Source organism: Daphnia magna, linkage group LG8, assembly GCF_020631705.1.
Source record: "Daphnia magna isolate NIES linkage group LG8, ASM2063170v1.1, whole genome shotgun sequence".
NCBI lineage: Eukaryota > Metazoa > Arthropoda > Branchiopoda > Diplostraca > Daphniidae > Daphnia > Daphnia magna.
In genome coordinates, this window is record NC_059189.1 from 10,083,785 (window position 1) to 10,102,114 (window position 18,330).

The 18,330-nt window shown below is 50.5% G+C and overlaps 1 protein-coding gene across 1 annotated transcript in view; it reads right to left on the reverse strand.

Annotated features, from left to right (window-relative positions):
* LOC123466547 (titin-like) overlaps positions 1-17,695 on the reverse strand; it is a 63,478-nt gene extending 45,783 nt beyond the window's left edge. The window contains 20 exon segments of the mRNA XM_045178141.1: positions 9-195; positions 261-432; positions 495-860; positions 936-1,089; positions 1,161-2,565; positions 2,637-3,437; positions 3,515-3,689; positions 3,766-6,143; positions 6,224-8,095; positions 8,174-8,572; positions 8,762-10,003; positions 10,066-10,290; positions 10,367-10,788; positions 10,874-11,238; positions 11,310-11,856; positions 11,938-13,093; positions 13,168-13,640; positions 13,722-13,894; positions 13,985-14,099; positions 17,048-17,695. Coding sequence (XP_045034076.1) covers positions 9-195; positions 261-432; positions 495-860; positions 936-1,089; positions 1,161-2,565; positions 2,637-3,437; positions 3,515-3,689; positions 3,766-6,143; positions 6,224-8,095; positions 8,174-8,572; positions 8,762-10,003; positions 10,066-10,290; positions 10,367-10,788; positions 10,874-11,238; positions 11,310-11,856; positions 11,938-13,093; positions 13,168-13,640; positions 13,722-13,894; positions 13,985-14,099; positions 17,048-17,231 — 12,811 coding nt within the window. The 5' untranslated portion in view covers positions 17,232-17,695.
* Positions 17,696-18,330: the final 635 nt, after the last annotated feature.

The window sequence follows — 18,330 nt, forward strand, 5'->3', positions numbered from 1 at the left end:
AAACTTACGTTTCGGTGAATTCTTAAGGACACCACGATGATCGTCAGTGCGGGCTGTCACTTTGAGCTCGACGACGCAGCTGGCAGATCCCTGGGAGTTGCGGGCCACTACTTCGAGTTTGCCATCGTCGTACTGGCGCGTCTTGGGGATGTCCAGGTGCCACATACCGTCGTACGTCAACTTGTTGCGAGTGCCCTGATTGAAACGAAACGTCAGACGTGGAACGAATGGACATTTTTCTTTAGCAAATTGATACGCACGTTGATGACAGTGTGGCCATTCAGGATCCACATGACACGCGGGCGAGGATAGCCGGTAACGCGGCAGCAGAAACGTGCCCATTCGCCTTCCATCACCTGGACGTCCTTTGGTTTCAGTACAAAGACGGGCTTTTCCTTTTGCACTTCAGCTTCGACCCTTTCGTCGGGCATCCTGTTTTCAAATCGAACATGAAGCTTTCATTCTTAGACGATTGTAACAAGAGATGCACATACCTCTGCCAGGAGGCTTCCATTTCACGGATCATCTCGACACTCTGCATGCCCTTGGGCAATTGCGAATCGTAAATGATGCCTTTGCTGCCCGTCGTCTTGATGAAGGCGCGCGTTTCGTCCATGCCGTACTTGTTGGTGGCTCGGCAAACGTATTCGCCGCTGTCTTCCGGATAGACCCATCCGAAATTCATGGCAACGTAACCGAAATCGTAGATGGGAGTGAAACGGGTCTTGTAAGCCAACGGTTTGCCGTTGAAGAACCATTCGACGCGCATGCTGGGATCACCCACCGGAGCCAATTGACACTCAAATTTGGTCATTTCCATCTCCTTGAGCTCCAACATGTCCTTGATCTGCGTCACGAATCTATAGGAGATAAAAAAAAGCGCATTTTTAGAGTCTGGATCATGGCATTTGATGAGGCGGCCGTTGTCGGTATACCTCGGTGGCTGACGTTTATCAGCGTCGTAGATATCGTCTTCAGTTAAAAAGATTTCAGATGTGTATTTCTTGAGAGCGGCTTCCATCTGGAGCAGAGTCTCGGATTTCTTCATGCCACGCGGCATTTGATTCTGCATGATGATGGCTGGAACACCTGATTTTTAAGGAAAAAGAAATACAATTGATTCAAGTCGATGCGAAATGTTTTTTTAAAAATGGACTTACTCTTGCAAGTTAGACTGGCTTTCGTTGTGGCCTCGCCCATGCGGTTAAAGGCACGGCAAAGGTATTCTCCAGCATCTTCCGGATAAGCGTAGAGGATGTCCAGCGAGACGAAGCCAAGCTCAAAGACGGTACGGAAACGATGTCCGCTTTGAAGCAGTTTGCCGTTGTGGTACCATTCGACTCGCAGATTAGCGTCCGTCTTGGGTTCGACGCGACATTCGAAATGGGCAGTTTCACCTTCTTCCATCGACATCTCTTTGAGTTGCTGAGTGAAGTGGGGAGCAGCTTCGGGGGCGTCTTCCTGGATTCGTTCAACAACTGGGCCGCGTTCCAGGTCGCGCAGTTTTTCGCCCGTCATGCCTTGCGGCAATTGCGAGTCCGTGTTGACGCCTCGTTTGCCCTTGGTGACCAGTTTGGCTTTGGTAGTGGCCGAGCCCCAACGGTTGGTGGCACGGCAGACGTACTCTCCAGCATCGCGAGGGAAAGTCCAGTCAATGTCGAGGACGACAAAGCCGAAATCGTCCAGCATGCGGATGCGAGAGCCGGAGCCAAGCGGACGGCCGTTGTGGAACCATTCGATACGCATGGAAGCGTCTCCGACGGGCTCGACGCGGCAATCAAAGTGGGCCGCTTGTCCTTCGACCAAGTCGAGGTCTTGGATTTCGCTGACGAAACGAGGCGGGTTCGGCTGGTCGTCAGCCGGAGCGGCCGGCTCGTCGCGTTTGTAGAGATTCTCCTCCAGTTTCTGGATGGATTGGGTGCCGCTCTTGAAGCTCTGCGGCAGCTGCGGTTCCAGGATGATACCCTGACGGCCCTTGACTTGCAGGGTGCACGAGACGGACGCTTCTCCGTGTTTGTTGCTGGCCTTGCAGGTGTAGAGGCCAGCATCGCGAGCGTAGACTCCGGTAACTTCCAAGATAACAAAGCCGAAATCAGAAATGGTTTTGACTCGAGAGCCGGCCAGCAACGGTTTGCCGTTATGGAACCATTCGACGCGCAGACTGGGATCGCCGACGGGAGTCAATTTCGTTTCGAAATGAGCCAGGCCGTTCTCGGGTAGGAGAAGATCTCCTGGCTGGCTCAAGAACTCGGGTGGCTTGCCAGTGTCCGTTTCGGGGGCTTGATCTGCTGGCCGTCCGCCTAGTCCTTCCAGCTCAGCGATGCGCTCGATGGTGCGTTCCATGCCCTTGGGCAGTTGCGATTCAAAAATGACGTTGCGCTTGCCCTGGCATTTCAGCGTAGCCGAAGTGACGGCCTCGCCGTAGTCGTTGGTAGCACGGCACGAATACTCGCCGGAATCTTCCGGGTAGACGGGCGAAATCTCCAAAATGACGAATCCGAAGTCGCTGAACGTGCGGATGCGAGAACCCGTTTTCAGGGGTTTGCCGTTGAAGAACCATTCGACCTAAACGGCGAAAATGAAAACGGTTAAAATGCGACTTGGTCCGACGGCCTAATAAAAAGACAAAAATCAACCTTGAGTTTAGGATCGTCCGTGGGAGTTAAACGGCCCTCGAAGTGGGAATTCTCTCCCTCGCGCAAGCCGGCCACATTGTTGAGTGGCACCGTGAAGACGGGCGCTTGGCGGCGCACCTCCTCAACAGCGCCATCGTGACGTTCCTTGTCTTCCAACGATTGGATCTTCTGCAACGAATCCATGCCCTTGGGCAACTGAGAGTCCAGGATGAGGCTGGACTTTGACAGGCATTTCAGCGTGGCTCGGGTGCTGTCTTGACCGAGCTGGTTGACTGCCCGGCATTCGTAGACACCCGAGTCCTCCTCGTAACAGTAAAGGATATCCAAGATGACGATGCCAAAGTCGTGGAAGGTGCGGAATCGGTGCCCAGTTGGCAGCTTGGTTCCGTTGCAGTACCACTCGACCATCAGCAGTGGGTCGTTGACGGGCGTCAGACGGGCCTCAAAGTGGGCGCTTTGACCTTCAACCAGTCGGGCAATGTCAGCCAATTGAGTGACGAATTTCGGTGCCTCGGAGGCGGCGGCCATTGGAGCTGGCTCGCCCAGCGATTGTTCTTCCAAGGCGCGGATCTTGGCCAGCGAGTCCGGCTGGAGAGAGTCGGAATAGACACCTCCCTTTCCGACGCAGCGCAATGTGGCGCGAGTAAAGTCTTCGCCAAACTTGTTGCTGGCCTTGCAAATGTACTCGCCGGAATCGTGCGACTGGACGTACGCGATGTCCAGAACGACGAAACCAAAGTCCGAGACGGTCTTGATGCGAGATGAATGACGCAACGGTTGACCATTGACGAACCATTCCACCTTGTAACAAAAATTGGGAACATTATTGAAATGTCATGAAGCGTTTGCGGCGGCGTCGTCTACGCAAAATGTACTACCTTGAGATTGGGATCTCCGACGGGGACCAACGTGCATTCGAAATGAGCGGATTGGCCATCCTTGAGACCCTCCAGGCTCTGAATCTGAGAAGTAAATTCAGGTTTCTGACCGCTGGACATGTCGACGCATTCAAGAGTCACGCTGATCTCAGCCACGCCCCATTTGTTAGTAGCCCTGTTGCAAGAACGAACAAATACAGTTAACACTTGATTCATTCTGAGCGAATGAATACAAAAATTATCGATAATACCTGCAAGTGTAGATTCCGGAATCTTCCACTTTTGTGCCGATGATTTCTAGGACGACCATGCCAAAAGCGTGGACGGTGCGTTCGCGATGACCCAGTTTCAACGACTGGCCATTGTAGAACCATTCGACGGTCATGGTTTGATCTCCGACTGGCGTCAACGTCGCCTCGAAGTGAGCGATATCGCCCTCCAGCAAGTTGGTGACATTCTGGAACTGCGACGTGAAGACGGGGGCTTTTCCCTCTTCGTCCGCATCGTCGCCACCTGTCGACGGCATGAGAGAATCCTCCAATCGCTGAATCTGTTCCAGACCAGCTTCGCCTTTGGGATGTTGAGTGCCCTCGATGAGACCCTCTTTGCCCTGGCAGTAGACGGTGGTGGTGGTAAAGGCCTCGCCGGCCGCGTTGGTGGCGCGGCAAGTGTAGACGCCCTGATCTCTCGAATAGACGTCGGACAGGTCGAGCGAAATGAATCCGAAGTCGTTGGTCATCTTGAAACGCGAGCCGTGGTCCAGCAACTTGCCGTTGAAAAACCATTCCACGCGCAGTTTGGGATCCTGTTTAGGCTCCACGTGGCACTCCATGTGCAGCGGCTGGCCCTCGGCCGGCGAGAACTTCTCGGGCAGGGGGATGATGAAGAGCGGTTTGGGGAAGCTAGCCTCGGGCATCGATGATTGGCGCTGGTACTTGGCGTAGTAAGCCTGTTCAGCTTCGTGGACGGCTTCCAGGCCAGCTTTGCCCTGCGGGTGTTGAGTGTCCAGGTAGATGTTTTCTCTGCTGGTGCAGCGCAACGTTCCCGTCGAGACGGCCTGGCCTTTGGCGTTCTGCGCGCGGCAGGTGTAGACGCCAGAGTCTTCGGCGTAGACGTGGCTGATGTCCAGCGAGACGTAGCCGAAATCGTAGGTGGCGTTGAAGCGGGAAGCGACGGGCAAGGGTTTGCCGTTGACGAACCATTCGATTTTCATGGTCGGATCTTTGCTGGGCTGGACGCGGCATTCGAAGTGGGCCGTTTCCGATTCGCGGCACTCGACGTTGTTCAAGTGAGTGATGAAGACGGGCGACTCAAAGTCCGCCTCCTGCTCCACCATTTCGCGGACTTGCTGCTCTTCCAGCGCCGCAATCTTGGCCAACGCTTCAGGGCGCAGCGCCTGGCCCAGCAGCCAACCGTGCGCTTCCACTCGGATGGTGCAGGTCGAAACAGCTTCTCCTTGTTTGTTGACCGCCTTGCAGACGTAGATGCCGGAATCCTCGGGACGCAGGCCGATGATGTCCAGCGAGACGAGTCCGAAATCAAAAGTGCTGCGGATGCGAGAGCCAGTCATCAGCTGGACGCCGTTGTGATACCATTCAACTCGCAAGTTGGGATCGGTCTTGGGCTCAACCTGGGCTTCGAGATGAAGGTTGTGACCTTCAGCCAGAAGCTCCTGATTGACCAAGTTCTTGATGAATCGAGGAGCTTCACTTAGCGGAGCGTCTTCGTAGGCAGTGGGCGCCCGGTTCAATTCCGTCTCCTTCAACTGGATCTTCTGCCAAGCCTGCGGCTGGACAGCGTCGCCCAGGATACTTCCGCGAGCGCGCACTTTCATGGCGGTGGTGGAAACAGCTTCACCGGCCTTGTTGATAGCCTTGCACATGTAAACTCCCGAATCCTCGGGGATGACGGAGCTGACGTCCAGCGTGACGTAGCCGAAATCGTGGGTAACTCGGAAGCGGGAGCCCATCTTCAGCTCGACGCCGTTGACGTACCATTCGAAGTGGAGCGATGGATCGCCGACGGGCACGACGCGGCATTCAAAGTGGGCGTTTTGGCCTTCGAGAAGTTCAGCCGGACCAGTCAAGCAAGTGGTGAAGACGGGCTTTTCAAAGACGTTGTCCAACTCGGGTCCACGTTGCGGGGCTTTGCCTTCCTCCAGTTCGCGGATTTTGCGCATACCTTCGGGATGCTGAGTCTCCAGCATGATGCTGGCCTTCGAGAGGATCCTGACAGAGGCCGTCGTGACGCCCTCGCCCAGAGAGTTGGTTGCCCGGCACATGTAAATGCCTTGATCTTCGTCGCGGATGTGAGAAATGTCCAACGCCACATAGCCGAAATCGTGCGTCTTTTGGATTCTGGAAGAGTCTTCCAGCGGAAGGTTATTGCGGAACCATTCCACCTTGAGGGAGGGGTCACCGACGGGAATCAAACGGCACTCCAGGTGAGCATTAGCGCCTTCCAGTAGGCCTTCCAAATTCTGCAGCGGGGCAGTGAATACGGGTCGCTGGAAAGGAACCGGTTCCAGGTTGACTTCTTTACGGAAGCGATTGGCATCTTCCAGTTCGCGAATCTTATCCAATCCTTGAGGATGTTGCGATTCCAGGATGAGGCCACTACGTCCCTCAACCTGTCGTGAATATTTGAAAAAAATTTTATTAAATTAATTGCAGTTCAATTTCAATGAAATGTTTGCGAATGGATGGATACCTCAATGTCGATGGATGAGCTGCACTCTCCAAAGTCGTTGATAACTTTGACGGTGTATGTTCCGCCATCTTGCGGTAGGACGTGCTTGATATCAAGGGCAATGTAACCAAAGTCGCAGGTGACGTGGTAACGTGAAGCCGATTGGAGTGGCTTTCCATTGTGGAACACTTCGACGCGCAGTTTGGGGTCACGGACAGGCTCGACCCGGCATTCCAAATGGGCGGTTTGACCTTCTTGCAATTTGGTGGTGCCCTGCAGCTCGGTAATGAAACGAGGCGGGCCGGCAGGCTCCTCCACTTCTTCGGGACGGGACGTGGTGTGCGACTCAAGAGCGCGGATCTTTTCCCAGCCTTCCGGATGTTGCGAATCCAAGTAGATGGACTTGCGAGAAGCTACCTGGATGGTGCACGTGTTGACAGCTTCACCCAGGGCATTGATGGCCTTGCACATGTAGGTGCCAGTGTCTTCGGGATAAGTGTACAAGACATCCAGGGCGACGTAGCCGAAATCGTGGGTGGCGCGGAAGCGATGGCCAGTGCGGATGGCCATGCCGTTGACGTACCACTCGACCCGCATTTTCGGATCGTTGATGGGCTCCAGGCGACACTCGAGATGGGCGTGATCGCCTTCCTTCATGTTCTCCAAGTTCTGCAGCGGGGTAGTGAATATGGGTCGCTGCATCTCCTGCTCAACGTCTTCCTTGGCCGGACGCGTGTAAGCTTCCAGCTCATTGATTTTGGTCAATCGTTGTTGATCGAGCGTGTCCAAGACGAGCCCAGCTTTGCCTTCAACCGTGACGGAGCAAGTGGTAACAGTTTCTCCGTTGGCGTTGATGGCTTTGCACATGTACGTTCCAGAATCTTCAGCGTAAGCGTAGAGGATGTCCAGAGCCACAAAACCGAAATCATAAGTCGTGCGGAAACGATGGCCCTGGGAGATGGGGCGGCCATTGTGATACCATTCAACACGCATCGTCGGGTCATTAACGGGCACCAGGGTGGCTTCCAGGTGAGCGGACTGGCCTTCAGCCAGGTTCAAATTGCAAAGTGGACGGCCGAATGACGGCTTGTCCGTCATGGCAGAATCGACTTCATCGATGCGCCTGTGACGCGAGTCGTCTTCCAGGTACAGGATCTTGTCCAGAGCCGCTTGATGCTGCGATTCGGTAATAAGGCCGGAACGCGACGATACGTCAATGCTGAGGGTGGACGTGCAGCTGCCCAGCTTGTTGGTAGCCTTGATGGTGTACTCTCCAGAATCTTCGGGATAGACGCTGAGGATGTCCAGGGCAGCGAAACCGAAATCGTGAACGGTGCGGAAACGATGGCCAGTGGACAAAGCCTTTCCGTTGTGGAACCATTCCACCTTCATGCTGGGATCCGGGTACGGTTCGATGCGGCATTCAAAGTGGGTGTTTTGACCCTCCACCAATTTAGTTGGCCCATTGAGCGGAGCCACGAATTTGGGCTTCTCCGTCACGACGGAATCCTCTTCAACTTGACGTTGGTAGCGCGAAGTATCTTCCAGGTACTGGAGTTTGTCCAGAGCGGTTTGATGTTGCGTCTCGGTGACGACTAACGTGTCCCTCGACTGGACAATCAACGTAGCCGACGTCACGGCTTGACCCAATTCGTTGGTAGCACGGCACGAATAAGTGCCGGAATCATCGGGGCGGACGTACTTCAAATCCAGGGCTACGAAGCCGAAATCGTTCAGTGTCGAAATTCGGTTGGCATCCTGGAGAGGCACTCCGTTCTTAAACCATTCCACTTTGAGGCGAGAATCTCCAACAGGGATGAGACGGGCTTCGAAATGGGCCGATTGGTTTTCTTTCAAAGTCAAGTTCTTCATCGGCTGAGTAAACACTGGAGCCTGAATCGATATTTAAAAAAAAATCAAAAATGATGACGTCAACATCATCATTTGATGAGCTGATCAATGATATGGTACCTGGGTAGTAGAGTCGTCGACGTCAGAGGGTCGCTGTTGGCGTGAAGTATCTTCCAGGTACTGGATCTGGCTCAAGGCCGTCTGATTCTGGGTCTCTCGTACGATGGATTTCTTCGAGTGGACATTCAACTGGCACGAGGTAACGGCCTGCCCCAAAGCATTTGACGCACGGCAGGTATAAGTGCCAGCATCCTCGGGGTAGGCGTACATAATGTCCAGGGCAACAAATCCGAAGCTGTTGGTCTCCATAAAACGAGAGCCGGATTTGAGCGGCACGTTGTTTTGGAACCACTCGACTCTCATGGTGGGATCCGAAACGGGAATCAAACGGCACTCGAAATGCGCGCGCTGGCCTTCCTTGATTTCGATCGTTTTCAACGACGTGGTAAATACTGGCGCCTGGTATCATTCGTCCGTCATCATCATCATCATCGTGTCCGGTGTTGTGATCATAAGTGAAGAGAAATAATACACAAAAAATTGTGTGTTAGTTGATTAAACATTGATTTTATTTTTAGGTTAACATTCCGGCCAAATGGTCGGATTAAGTAGCCGAAAACGAACGGTCTTTTTTAATTGTTTCATTACCTGAGTGCAAATCTCTTCGGATTCTTCGGCCCGATGGTATTTCGATTTGTCTTCCAAATATTGCAACTTCTCCATGCCAAGGTTTTCGCGCTGCGCTTCCGTCACGATCTGCTTGGACGATTTGCACGACAAAGTGGCCGATGTCTCGTCCACGCCGACGGCATTCTGAGCGCGGCACGTGTAGACGCCAGTGTCTTCGGCGATTAGACCGATGATGTCCAGCGCTACGTAGCCGAAATCGTGGATGGGACGGAAGCGGCTGCCGATGGTGACGGGGCAATTGTTTTTGAACCATTCCACCTTGAGATTAGGGTCCTGAACGGGTTCCAATTTGCATTCGAAATGAGCGTTTTGTCCCTCACGCAGACCTTCTTGCGGTTTAGGTTTGGACAGGAAACGCGGACGGATGGCAACGATTTCATCGATGTCCTCACGGCGCTTGTAGCGCGAAGCGTCTTCCAAGTATTGGATCTTCTCCAAACCGCCGGGATGCTGCGATTCGAGTATCAACTGCGATTTGGCAACGACGCGGACGCTGCTGGAAGTGACAGCCTCGCCCAGTTTGTTGTAAGCGCGGCAAGTGTAGACACCGGAATCTTCAGGGTAGACGCTGAGGATATCCAGCGCCACGTAGTCGAAATCGAAAGCCGGACGGAAGCGATGCCCAGTGCGGATGGGTTGTCCATTGACGAGCCAGTCGATTCGCATGGAAGAATCTCCAACTGGGATGAGACGGCACTCCAAATGGATGTTGGTGCCTTCAACCGTTTCGATGTTGTGCAGCGGTTTGGTGAACAGCGGAATCTGCTCGACGGACATCTCTTCCACTTGTTTGCGGCTGTAACGCGAAGAATCTTCCAGCATTTGAATCTGCTCCCAAGCGCCTTCGTGCTGAGTCTCGGTCATAATGTCGGAACGACCGATGATGCGGACACAGGCCGAAGTGTGGGCCGTGCCCAAATGGTTAGTGGCGCGGACGGTGTACTCGCCGGAATCCAAGGCCGTCACGCCAATCACATCCAAGGCGACGAATCCGAAATCAAAGTAAGACTTGAAACGGGACCCGACCGTGATCGGTTTGCCGTTAAAATACCATTCGACGCGCATTGTTGGGTCACCCATCGGTTCCAGACGGCATTCCAAATGGACGTTGTTGCCTTCGTTGACGGGATGCGGGTCGCTTAATGGGATCACGAAAATCGGCCGAGATTTGGAAATCTCTTCGATGTCGTATTGCGGTTCCTGCGTTTTTTAAGAAACTCGTTACATACAAATTTCGCTTGTTTTTGCATTGGCAAACGTACCTGGAATTTCGATTCTTCCAAGCGCTGAGCTTTGTCGTAAGCGACGCGGTGCATCGACGTAGTGTCGACGCTGCTACGGGTCTCCACCACCATAGTGGTTTCTGATTGGGCTTCGCCAAGAGCGTTGCGGGCAACTACGGTGTAAGTACCAGCATCTTCAGATCGCACATCCAAAATATCCAGGGCCACATAGCCAAAGTCGTGGAACAGGTGGATGCGACTCGCCTTGAAAATGCCCCCCCCCCAAAAAAATCAAATGAATATCAAGAACGCCAATTAAAATGGCGATATTATTCATTACCTGCATGAGGACTTTGCCGTTAAAGTACCACTCCACGCGCAAAGTCGAGTCATTTTGCGGTTCCAGTCGGATTTCGAAATGGGCTTTCTGGCCCTCGACAATCTTGTTGGTTCCCTTCAGTGGGCCGAGGAAACGCGGTTTGATGGTGACCGATGTAACAGTCTCTTCCTTGCGAGCGTAACGCGAATCGTCTTCCAGGTAACGGATCTTCTCCAAACCTTCGGGGTGTTGCGTCTCGAGCAGAATGTCCTGCTTCGAAATGACGGTGAGTTTGGCCGTCGTTTGGGCTTCACCCAACGCATTGCGGGCCACGCACGTATACACACCGCGGTCGTGGACCGTGATGAATTTGATAGTCAACGCGACGTAACCGAAATTGAAGAAATTGGTGATGCGAGAACTGGCCTCCAGTGGTTTCCCATCTAATTGAATAAATGTGTCGATTGACGTGAGAACTCGTCTGTTCCACATTTGATTTATTTGTCATTTTTTTAAAGAAACAATTACCTTTAAACCAGTGAACTGTCAGTTTAGGATCGCCGATGGGTTCAAGACGAGCTTCAAAGTGTGCAAAGCCTCCTTCACGAATTTCAAATTGATCTTTGATGGGCGACTTGAACTCGGGTGGCGACGTAGCCTCGATAGGCTCCGGCTGACCGCGCTGGGCCAGCGACAGCTGATACGCTTCCAATTCTTCAATACGTTCGATGTAACGTTGTTGTTCTGGGATACCCAAATCTCCAGTGACCGTGCCACGTGTGGCAACCTGGATCGAGGCCTGACTGACAGCCTCTCCTTGACGGTTGATGGCTTTGACGGTGTACATGCCTGCATCTTCGGAGCGCAAGTGCATTACATTCAATGCCACATACCTGTTTAAGGGAAAAAGCCTCAATCAATTCTGAATTTTATGAAAGAAATCGATTTTTTGATGTTTTCTTACCCGAAATTGTAGATGGTAGTGATGCGCGAGCTGGCGGTGATGGAACGACCATCTTTGTACCATTCGATCCGCATGTACGGATCGCTGACGGGCTGAATTTGCGCCTCAAAATGGGCATAAGCGCCTTCGTTCATGATGCCGAGATCGTGCAACGGTTTCACAAAGACGGGACGCGAGCCGGACAAACTCTCCTCGACAGAAGTGTTGCGCTGATAGCGCGAATAATCTTCCAACATTTGGATCTGTTCCAGCGATTCGGGATGCTGCGAGGTCGATTCAATGGTGGCCCGCGGGCCGACGTTCATCGTGGCGCTCGAATCAGCGTAGCCGGCCTCGTTGCTGACGCGGCAAGTGTAGACTCCGCTGTCTTCGCGGATGACGCCAATCAACAGCAGAGAAATGTAGCCAAAACGGTAAGTAACCGTGACACGAGAGCTGGCCGCCAAAGGTTTGCCATCGATGAACCAATCGACACGCATATTCGGGTCGCCGGCTGGATTCACTTTGGCTTCGAAATAGGCTCGCTGGCCTTCGGCTAAATTCACATCTGCGTACGGCAATTTCAAAACAAAAAGACTCGATTATTTCGGCCGCAATAAATCATTTAAAAAAAGGGAAGGCGTTTTACCTTTCAACGGAAGGATGAAAATGGGCGCCTCATAAACACGTTCCTCTTCTTCGCGACGGGGCGCTTGAGGGCGCGCGCGTTCGACGTGACGTAAATAAATGACTTCTGGCTCGGGTTCCGGCTGTGGCTGGATGACTTTCGTTGGCTTGGGGAAACGCATGGCTTTCGGTTGGCCCGAAGAGAGTTTTTGCTGATCGACAAAGAGTCTAGCGCGGGTAGCAGTCGATCCGGCAACGTTCTGAGCCGTACATTGGTACCATCCGGCATCGGCAAGACGGACGCAAGGGATCTCAAGAGCGCTGTAGCCGCCCTCGTTTCTAATAGACAATTCCGGTCCGGCTGAGCTGACTGGAACGCTGTCCTTTTGCCAGGTGAGCTTGGGGATGGGCGTTCCAATTGCGCGGGCGTGCAGACTAACGGGCTCGCCTTCCTTGACGTGAACGGTGGTGAACCGTTCGACGAATTTCGGAGCGACGACTTGCTCGCGTTCGATCACCGATAGCCGGACTTGGAAACTGGCCTCGCCACCTTTGTTGCGGGCCACACACTGGATGACTCCAGAATCGTTGAGGCCGGCGCCAGTAATCATCAAGGCGTGGTTGCCAGATTCGTTGACCAAAATTTTATGCGTCGCATCGTCGAGGATCTGGTGGCCGTTGAGGTACCACAAGACGTCGGGGTAGGGACGGCCGGTGATACGGCAATCAAAACGGACCATTTTGCCTTCTCCCACTTCCTGGTCAGCCGGAACGCGGACAAACTGCGGGGGTAGAGCTTTTCCACTCGGTTCGCCAGTTTCCATGACGACGGCATCGTTTCCGGGACGTTCTTGCGAAGCGGTCCTGGGCACTTTGGCGGCAGTGACTTCGTTGTTGGCCATAGCTGCGGCCGGACGAGACTGGGCGCGTTTATCGACTGGCGAGAATCCATTGCTGGCGCCGGAAGGCTCGACGGCTAAGAAAGCAGTTGAAACGATGCATCCGGCAGCGTTTTCGGCAAACAGCGTGTAATGTCCAGCATCCTGAGGTTGGACGTTGCGAATTTTGAGCGTCGCCAGGTGGTTGCTGTGGGTCAACTGATGACGAGGTGATGGGTTCAAGCGGGCGCCGTTCATGAACCACGTCAACTTTGGCTTCGGGTTGCCTTGAAGCTTGGCCTGAAAATGTGCGATTGTTTGACATGTCATTCAAATGTTGGAGGAATCAAATTTAACGGCGAGCAAGTGCATACCTGAAAGGTGGCATCAGAGCCTTGGAGCAGCTTAGTATTACGGGGTTGCTGAACCAGTTGAGGCGGTGCAAGTGGTGTGGTAAGCTGCTCAAAATCCGTCTCAGTTTCGGTCTCGGTCTCTGTATGGAGATCCAACTGCGAGCGGCGGGTGAGCGATTCGCGGAATTCGACCTCGCGCAACAGCCGGTACTCGAACGTGTCCACCTTAAAGTCGACATCGTAGAGCTCTTGCTGTTGTTGATTTCCGTTCGTTTGGTAAGAGAGCAGCTCAGTGTGAGCGCTGCGTTCGTGTATGTCTGGCAGATGTTGAGGAAAGTTGAGTCCTTCCGGCTGGATGTAAACGGTGCAAATGGCTTCGCCAAACTTGTTGACAGCCGTGCAGGTGTATTCGCCTTCGTCTCCAGGCCCAATGTGAGTGATAAGTAGAGAAACTTTGCCCGAAGTTGGCTCGTATTGCATTTGGTATTTGCCACCTTGGAAGAATGTAGATGAAGAAATGAGTTGGCAGTGATGAAAAACGAGACCAAAACAAAATGATGATAAATTGGACTTACCCGTGGCGAGTGGTTTGCCTTCACGGGTCCAGGACAGTTCAGGCCGGGGATTGCCGGTCACTTTGCCTTCAAAAAAGGCATCGCCCCCCTGAGCGAAACGGGCATTTCGAAAGATTTGCTCAAAGACTGGTGGCGAGCCGTCCATGACCATTGACGGTCGGCCACCGCTCATTCTGTATGACGTGCAAACATAGTGATTAAGTACACCCATAAGTCATCAATAAGCAACATGAATTCTTTAGAAAGCTGAAAAAGAAACTTGCATCATCTGCTGCTGTTGTTGTTGATATCCCTGCTGCTGGATTTGATGGCCCTGTTGCTGGATTTGATGGCCCTGTTGCTGAATTTGATGACCCTGTTGCAGCATAGCACCCTGAACTGTAAAAGAACATGAATGTCAGAAACATCAGGTAACACGAAATCATAAAAAAAAAGAAAAGAAAGTAGACTATGAATTTGCTCTCCAAGTATTAAGTATGCAAAAATGTTCAAAGCAGACATGAAGATGTCTGTCCACGATAGGGGGCTGAAAGTGATTGAGTCATATTCTGTTGAGCGTGGAGGAGGCATTTCAAGCAATGGAGAATGATGGATGAGACTCTAAAATATACTACCTCGCTCGATTGGTTGTTCACGAGCAACAGTTTGCTGAGTGGGGAATGAATGACTGTCCCCACGACAACATCTGTCAGCTGCCATCGATAATAATTTAGTGTGAGCCCATCAAGTCAACTACTCTTGGCTCCCCTTTTTCTCTGACTCTTGCACACACACACACACACACAGACACACTGACTGTGTCTGTTTATTAGTTTTGGCTGCCATCTGATCAAACTATGGCGCCCGCGGCAGCTTATGTGTCTCGGAGGGGGAGAGAAAATATCCTTGTTCTTTTTCCAATACATATTACTTTGCAAGTCTCTGTTTTTTGAAACTCTTTGGAAGCAAAGGGGCGCGATTCTGTCTACGGCCGCTAGATCGCAGCGTCGACAATGGGCATTCCACAACATTGGAATCTCGTAATAAATTCTTTGGTATTTTCTTGTGACGACGAGTCTAATAATCATCAGCCTGAACGCACATCCGCGTTCCATATTCATCCGTCCGGCCACCCCACCAATGAAGAATTCCCATTAATAGGGTAATATATAGAATGATGTTGTTGTTGGTGTCGTTGTGGTTTCATGCTTGCGTAACGGTATAAAGAAGTTGGCGAAGATGGCCGGATGTGTGAAAGCGAGTACTCGTCACCCAAAAGTTAAAAATATATATATCGTTGTTGTCCAACGAGAGGCCCGCCGCAGCCAAGCAGCAACAGAAAAGAACTGCTGCAAGCCGTTGGTGATTGAGACTTGAGAGAGAGGGGGCACACGTCCAGGGTCCCAAAGAAAAGAGTGAGACCCCATCTCGCGTTTCTCGTGTCCATTTTTGGAACACGCTCTCTCAGCTGGGTAAAGTTTTCGAGACTCTCTCTCTCTCTCGTACACACAGTGTGCTGGTAGATGTGATATATAAATTTAGCTCTGAGCCAAGGGTATATACACTATTCTATACGTCGTACCAGCAGGGGTGTATAGACACATTTTCTTGATTGTCTTGGATTTTCTTGTTTTCCCCGTGTGCAGCAGACGCACCAAAGTTTACACTCGGAAGATGACTTTCTTCTAGTTTTCAATTCTTACGTATCTTCCCAGTTGTTTTTTTATTTTGTTTTACGATGATTATTAAAAGCCAAATGACGACGATCACCCAGGTTTGTAATGTTTAAACGGTCATCCAACTTTTCGATTCAAGGATGGCCTTCTCTCTTTTGCGACCTGGATCGGATTTGGCTGGCCAACTTTCTCTCTGCTCTTGTCTCTCTTTTATCGTTGAATGCTTATTTTCTTTTGATACTCAAAAAGGGCAAAATGATTTCTCGTTCAAATGCTGACAATGACCGAAAAAAATAAAAAAAGGCAACGTTGCAACTGCGTGTTAAAACGTCATTTCTCTCGTCTTCTTTGCTTCCCACTTTCAAGAAAAATTGCAAGATCAAATGTCTTTCACTGTTGGAAGTTATCCATCAGAATGGACAAGAGAATATACCCAAAATTGACAGGCCACCTGACGTTTTTCCTTTCCATCCTAGATCTTTACGTATTGCCCTTTTAGTCGCTGGCCGTTCGGTGGTTCTAGCGAAACGTTCTGACCTTTTAAAGTCAAAGGTATGACTCACCTGTGTGTAAGAGAGAGTCTGTGCGCTGCTCGCCGGTTTTTCTCTCTCTCTCTCTCTCTCCTACGTGTGTTACACTGTTGATGCAAGACATCACGAACAAACTCCTTAAAAGAGAGTTTCAAAAACGATTTGGGAGCCCCGGCGTGCGTGTGTGTACGTATGCGTGTCATTAGCATAGATCGTTCGGCTGTTGGCTTTCAGCTTCAGCTACGAAACGTTACACAGGTCCCTGATGTTTCGTTTTTTTCTTTTTCCTAAGCCCAGGTGTGTTTTTTTGTTTTTCTCTCTTCACGTTCAGATTTGACACCATTTTCTCTACTAGATGCAAAGAGTCAGTCATTCAGGCCGAGGGTGGATGCGATGGAGGAAACACGGATTCTTCCATCCCACCCGTCTTTATTCACATCTTCTTCTTGAGCTTTTTCTCAGTGACTCGAAACAGACGAGGGAGAAAAATAAAAAAAGAAAATAAAGAAAAAGAAAAATAGCGCTCCAGGGATTTTTGTGTCCGTCTTTGGTTCTTTCTTTTTTTTTGTTACTTCTTTCTTTCCCCTCCAAACATAACTATTCCTCTGGTTTTGAACAGAACATACACCTCTCCGCTAGAGTATCGGATGACGACCCACCACGAGCTGCGCTACTTTTCTTTTTTCTTTCCCCTTTTTTTGAAGCAAAAAAAAAGAAAAATGAAACAATTAGTAGCGAAAAAAAAAAACAAACGAAATGATATCTCGCCATTTTGTTTTGTTTTGGTGTGTGTGGTTTGATTTTTTTCAAGTCTTTTCATACATTCTCTTAACTCTCCCGGAGAGATGCAGCAAAGAGTCGTTTTTCAATGGGTAGCGGCGCAAGCTTATCTCGACTAACGCTGATGGAAGAAGCTCAGCATCTATTTTGGGGTCCTGCACAGCGCACCCCCCTACACACACACACACACACACACACACACCCAAAAATATTCCAGCTCACGATTTTGAAAAAAAAAAATTCTCTCTTAGAAAAATACCCAGGGACGTTTGTTTGTTTTTTTTGCATCCAACAAAATCGCAATTGAATTAGAAAAAATATGCAAATTTAATGCAAATTAAAAGGAAAAAAAAAAACTAACCTCTGTGAGTGGTGTTGGTGCTTTGCTGTTGCGACGTGAATGTCTGTTGGGCGACACGGGTCTCTTGGCCGCGGGTGTGCGATTCACGGACGGTCGTCGATGATGCCGATGAACGCTGCTCCATCGTCCGCTGCTGGGACAGCAGGACTTGCTTCTCGGACGGCACTATTGACCGCTGAGACATTTCTTTTTGAGACGTTTCTTGACTTTTTTTTCGATTCCTTTGTTGAGAAACCGGAACTCGCGCAGGAACACACAGAACAACGGAAGAGAGCGGGAGCCCTAAATTCACCCGCAAAGAGACAATTTGTGTTGATGTCGCCTTTTCCTTTTTCTCTCGTTTTTCCAAGTAAAACGACGATGTACCAGAGAACCTCTCAATTCCCTTAGTCACACGTTGAAAATGATTTTTTTCTTTCTTGAGCTTTCTCTCCCTCCAAAAGAAAAAAAAAAAAAAAACTTTTGTTTTCTCTTTTGGATTTTTTTTTTTTTGTTCTCTCTTCTTTTCGGGATTGGAGCTCTCCCTGTTCTTCTTCTTGTGTCTTTTTTTTGTAAGTCAATCTAATGTAATATTTAATGTATTCTAGCGTGTGTATACGTGTTGCTCACGGTTCCAGCTCTGGGGGGCCACTGGAGCCGGTCCCGCTCCCACACGGTAAACTTATACACAAGGCTGCCTCCTCCTCCTCAGTCCTCCTCCTGCCTCCACCTTATTTCTTTTCTTTCTCTCATTCTCCACTATTCATTTTTTTTTCTTTTCTTCTTCGTGTTCACTTCGCATTTTCTTTTCAGTTTTTTTTTTCTTTTTTCTGGCGGCTTTGGAAGTTCTTTTCTCTCTCAGCTGACTCACGCCCGACCGTGTATGTGTGTGTGTCTATGCTTAAATAAGAAGGAAGCCTAGAGAAGGAGAGAGAAATGGAAAAAAAAGACTGGACCAGCAAAACAAAATATATTGTGAAAATACAGAGCCGGACGGCTCGCTTACCGGCCGGCTCTGAACGCTTAATTCGTCTTCACCATCTTCTTTGTTTTTTTTTTGAATTCTTATTGTTAAGGCTTCCAAAACAACAACCAACACAATGACTTAATATTCATTTTGTCTATTTTTTTTTTGATCTGTTCAAACTGTTGATTCATTCTGTTTGAATGCCCCTGAAAAAAAAAAAGACATTCCTCAATTTTTTGTGACATTTACAGCAAAACAATAACGAAAGGCAATTAAAACAAGCTCATTTGTTTTAACGGGCAATGTCAACTGGACCGTTAAAAAAAAAAAAAAAACT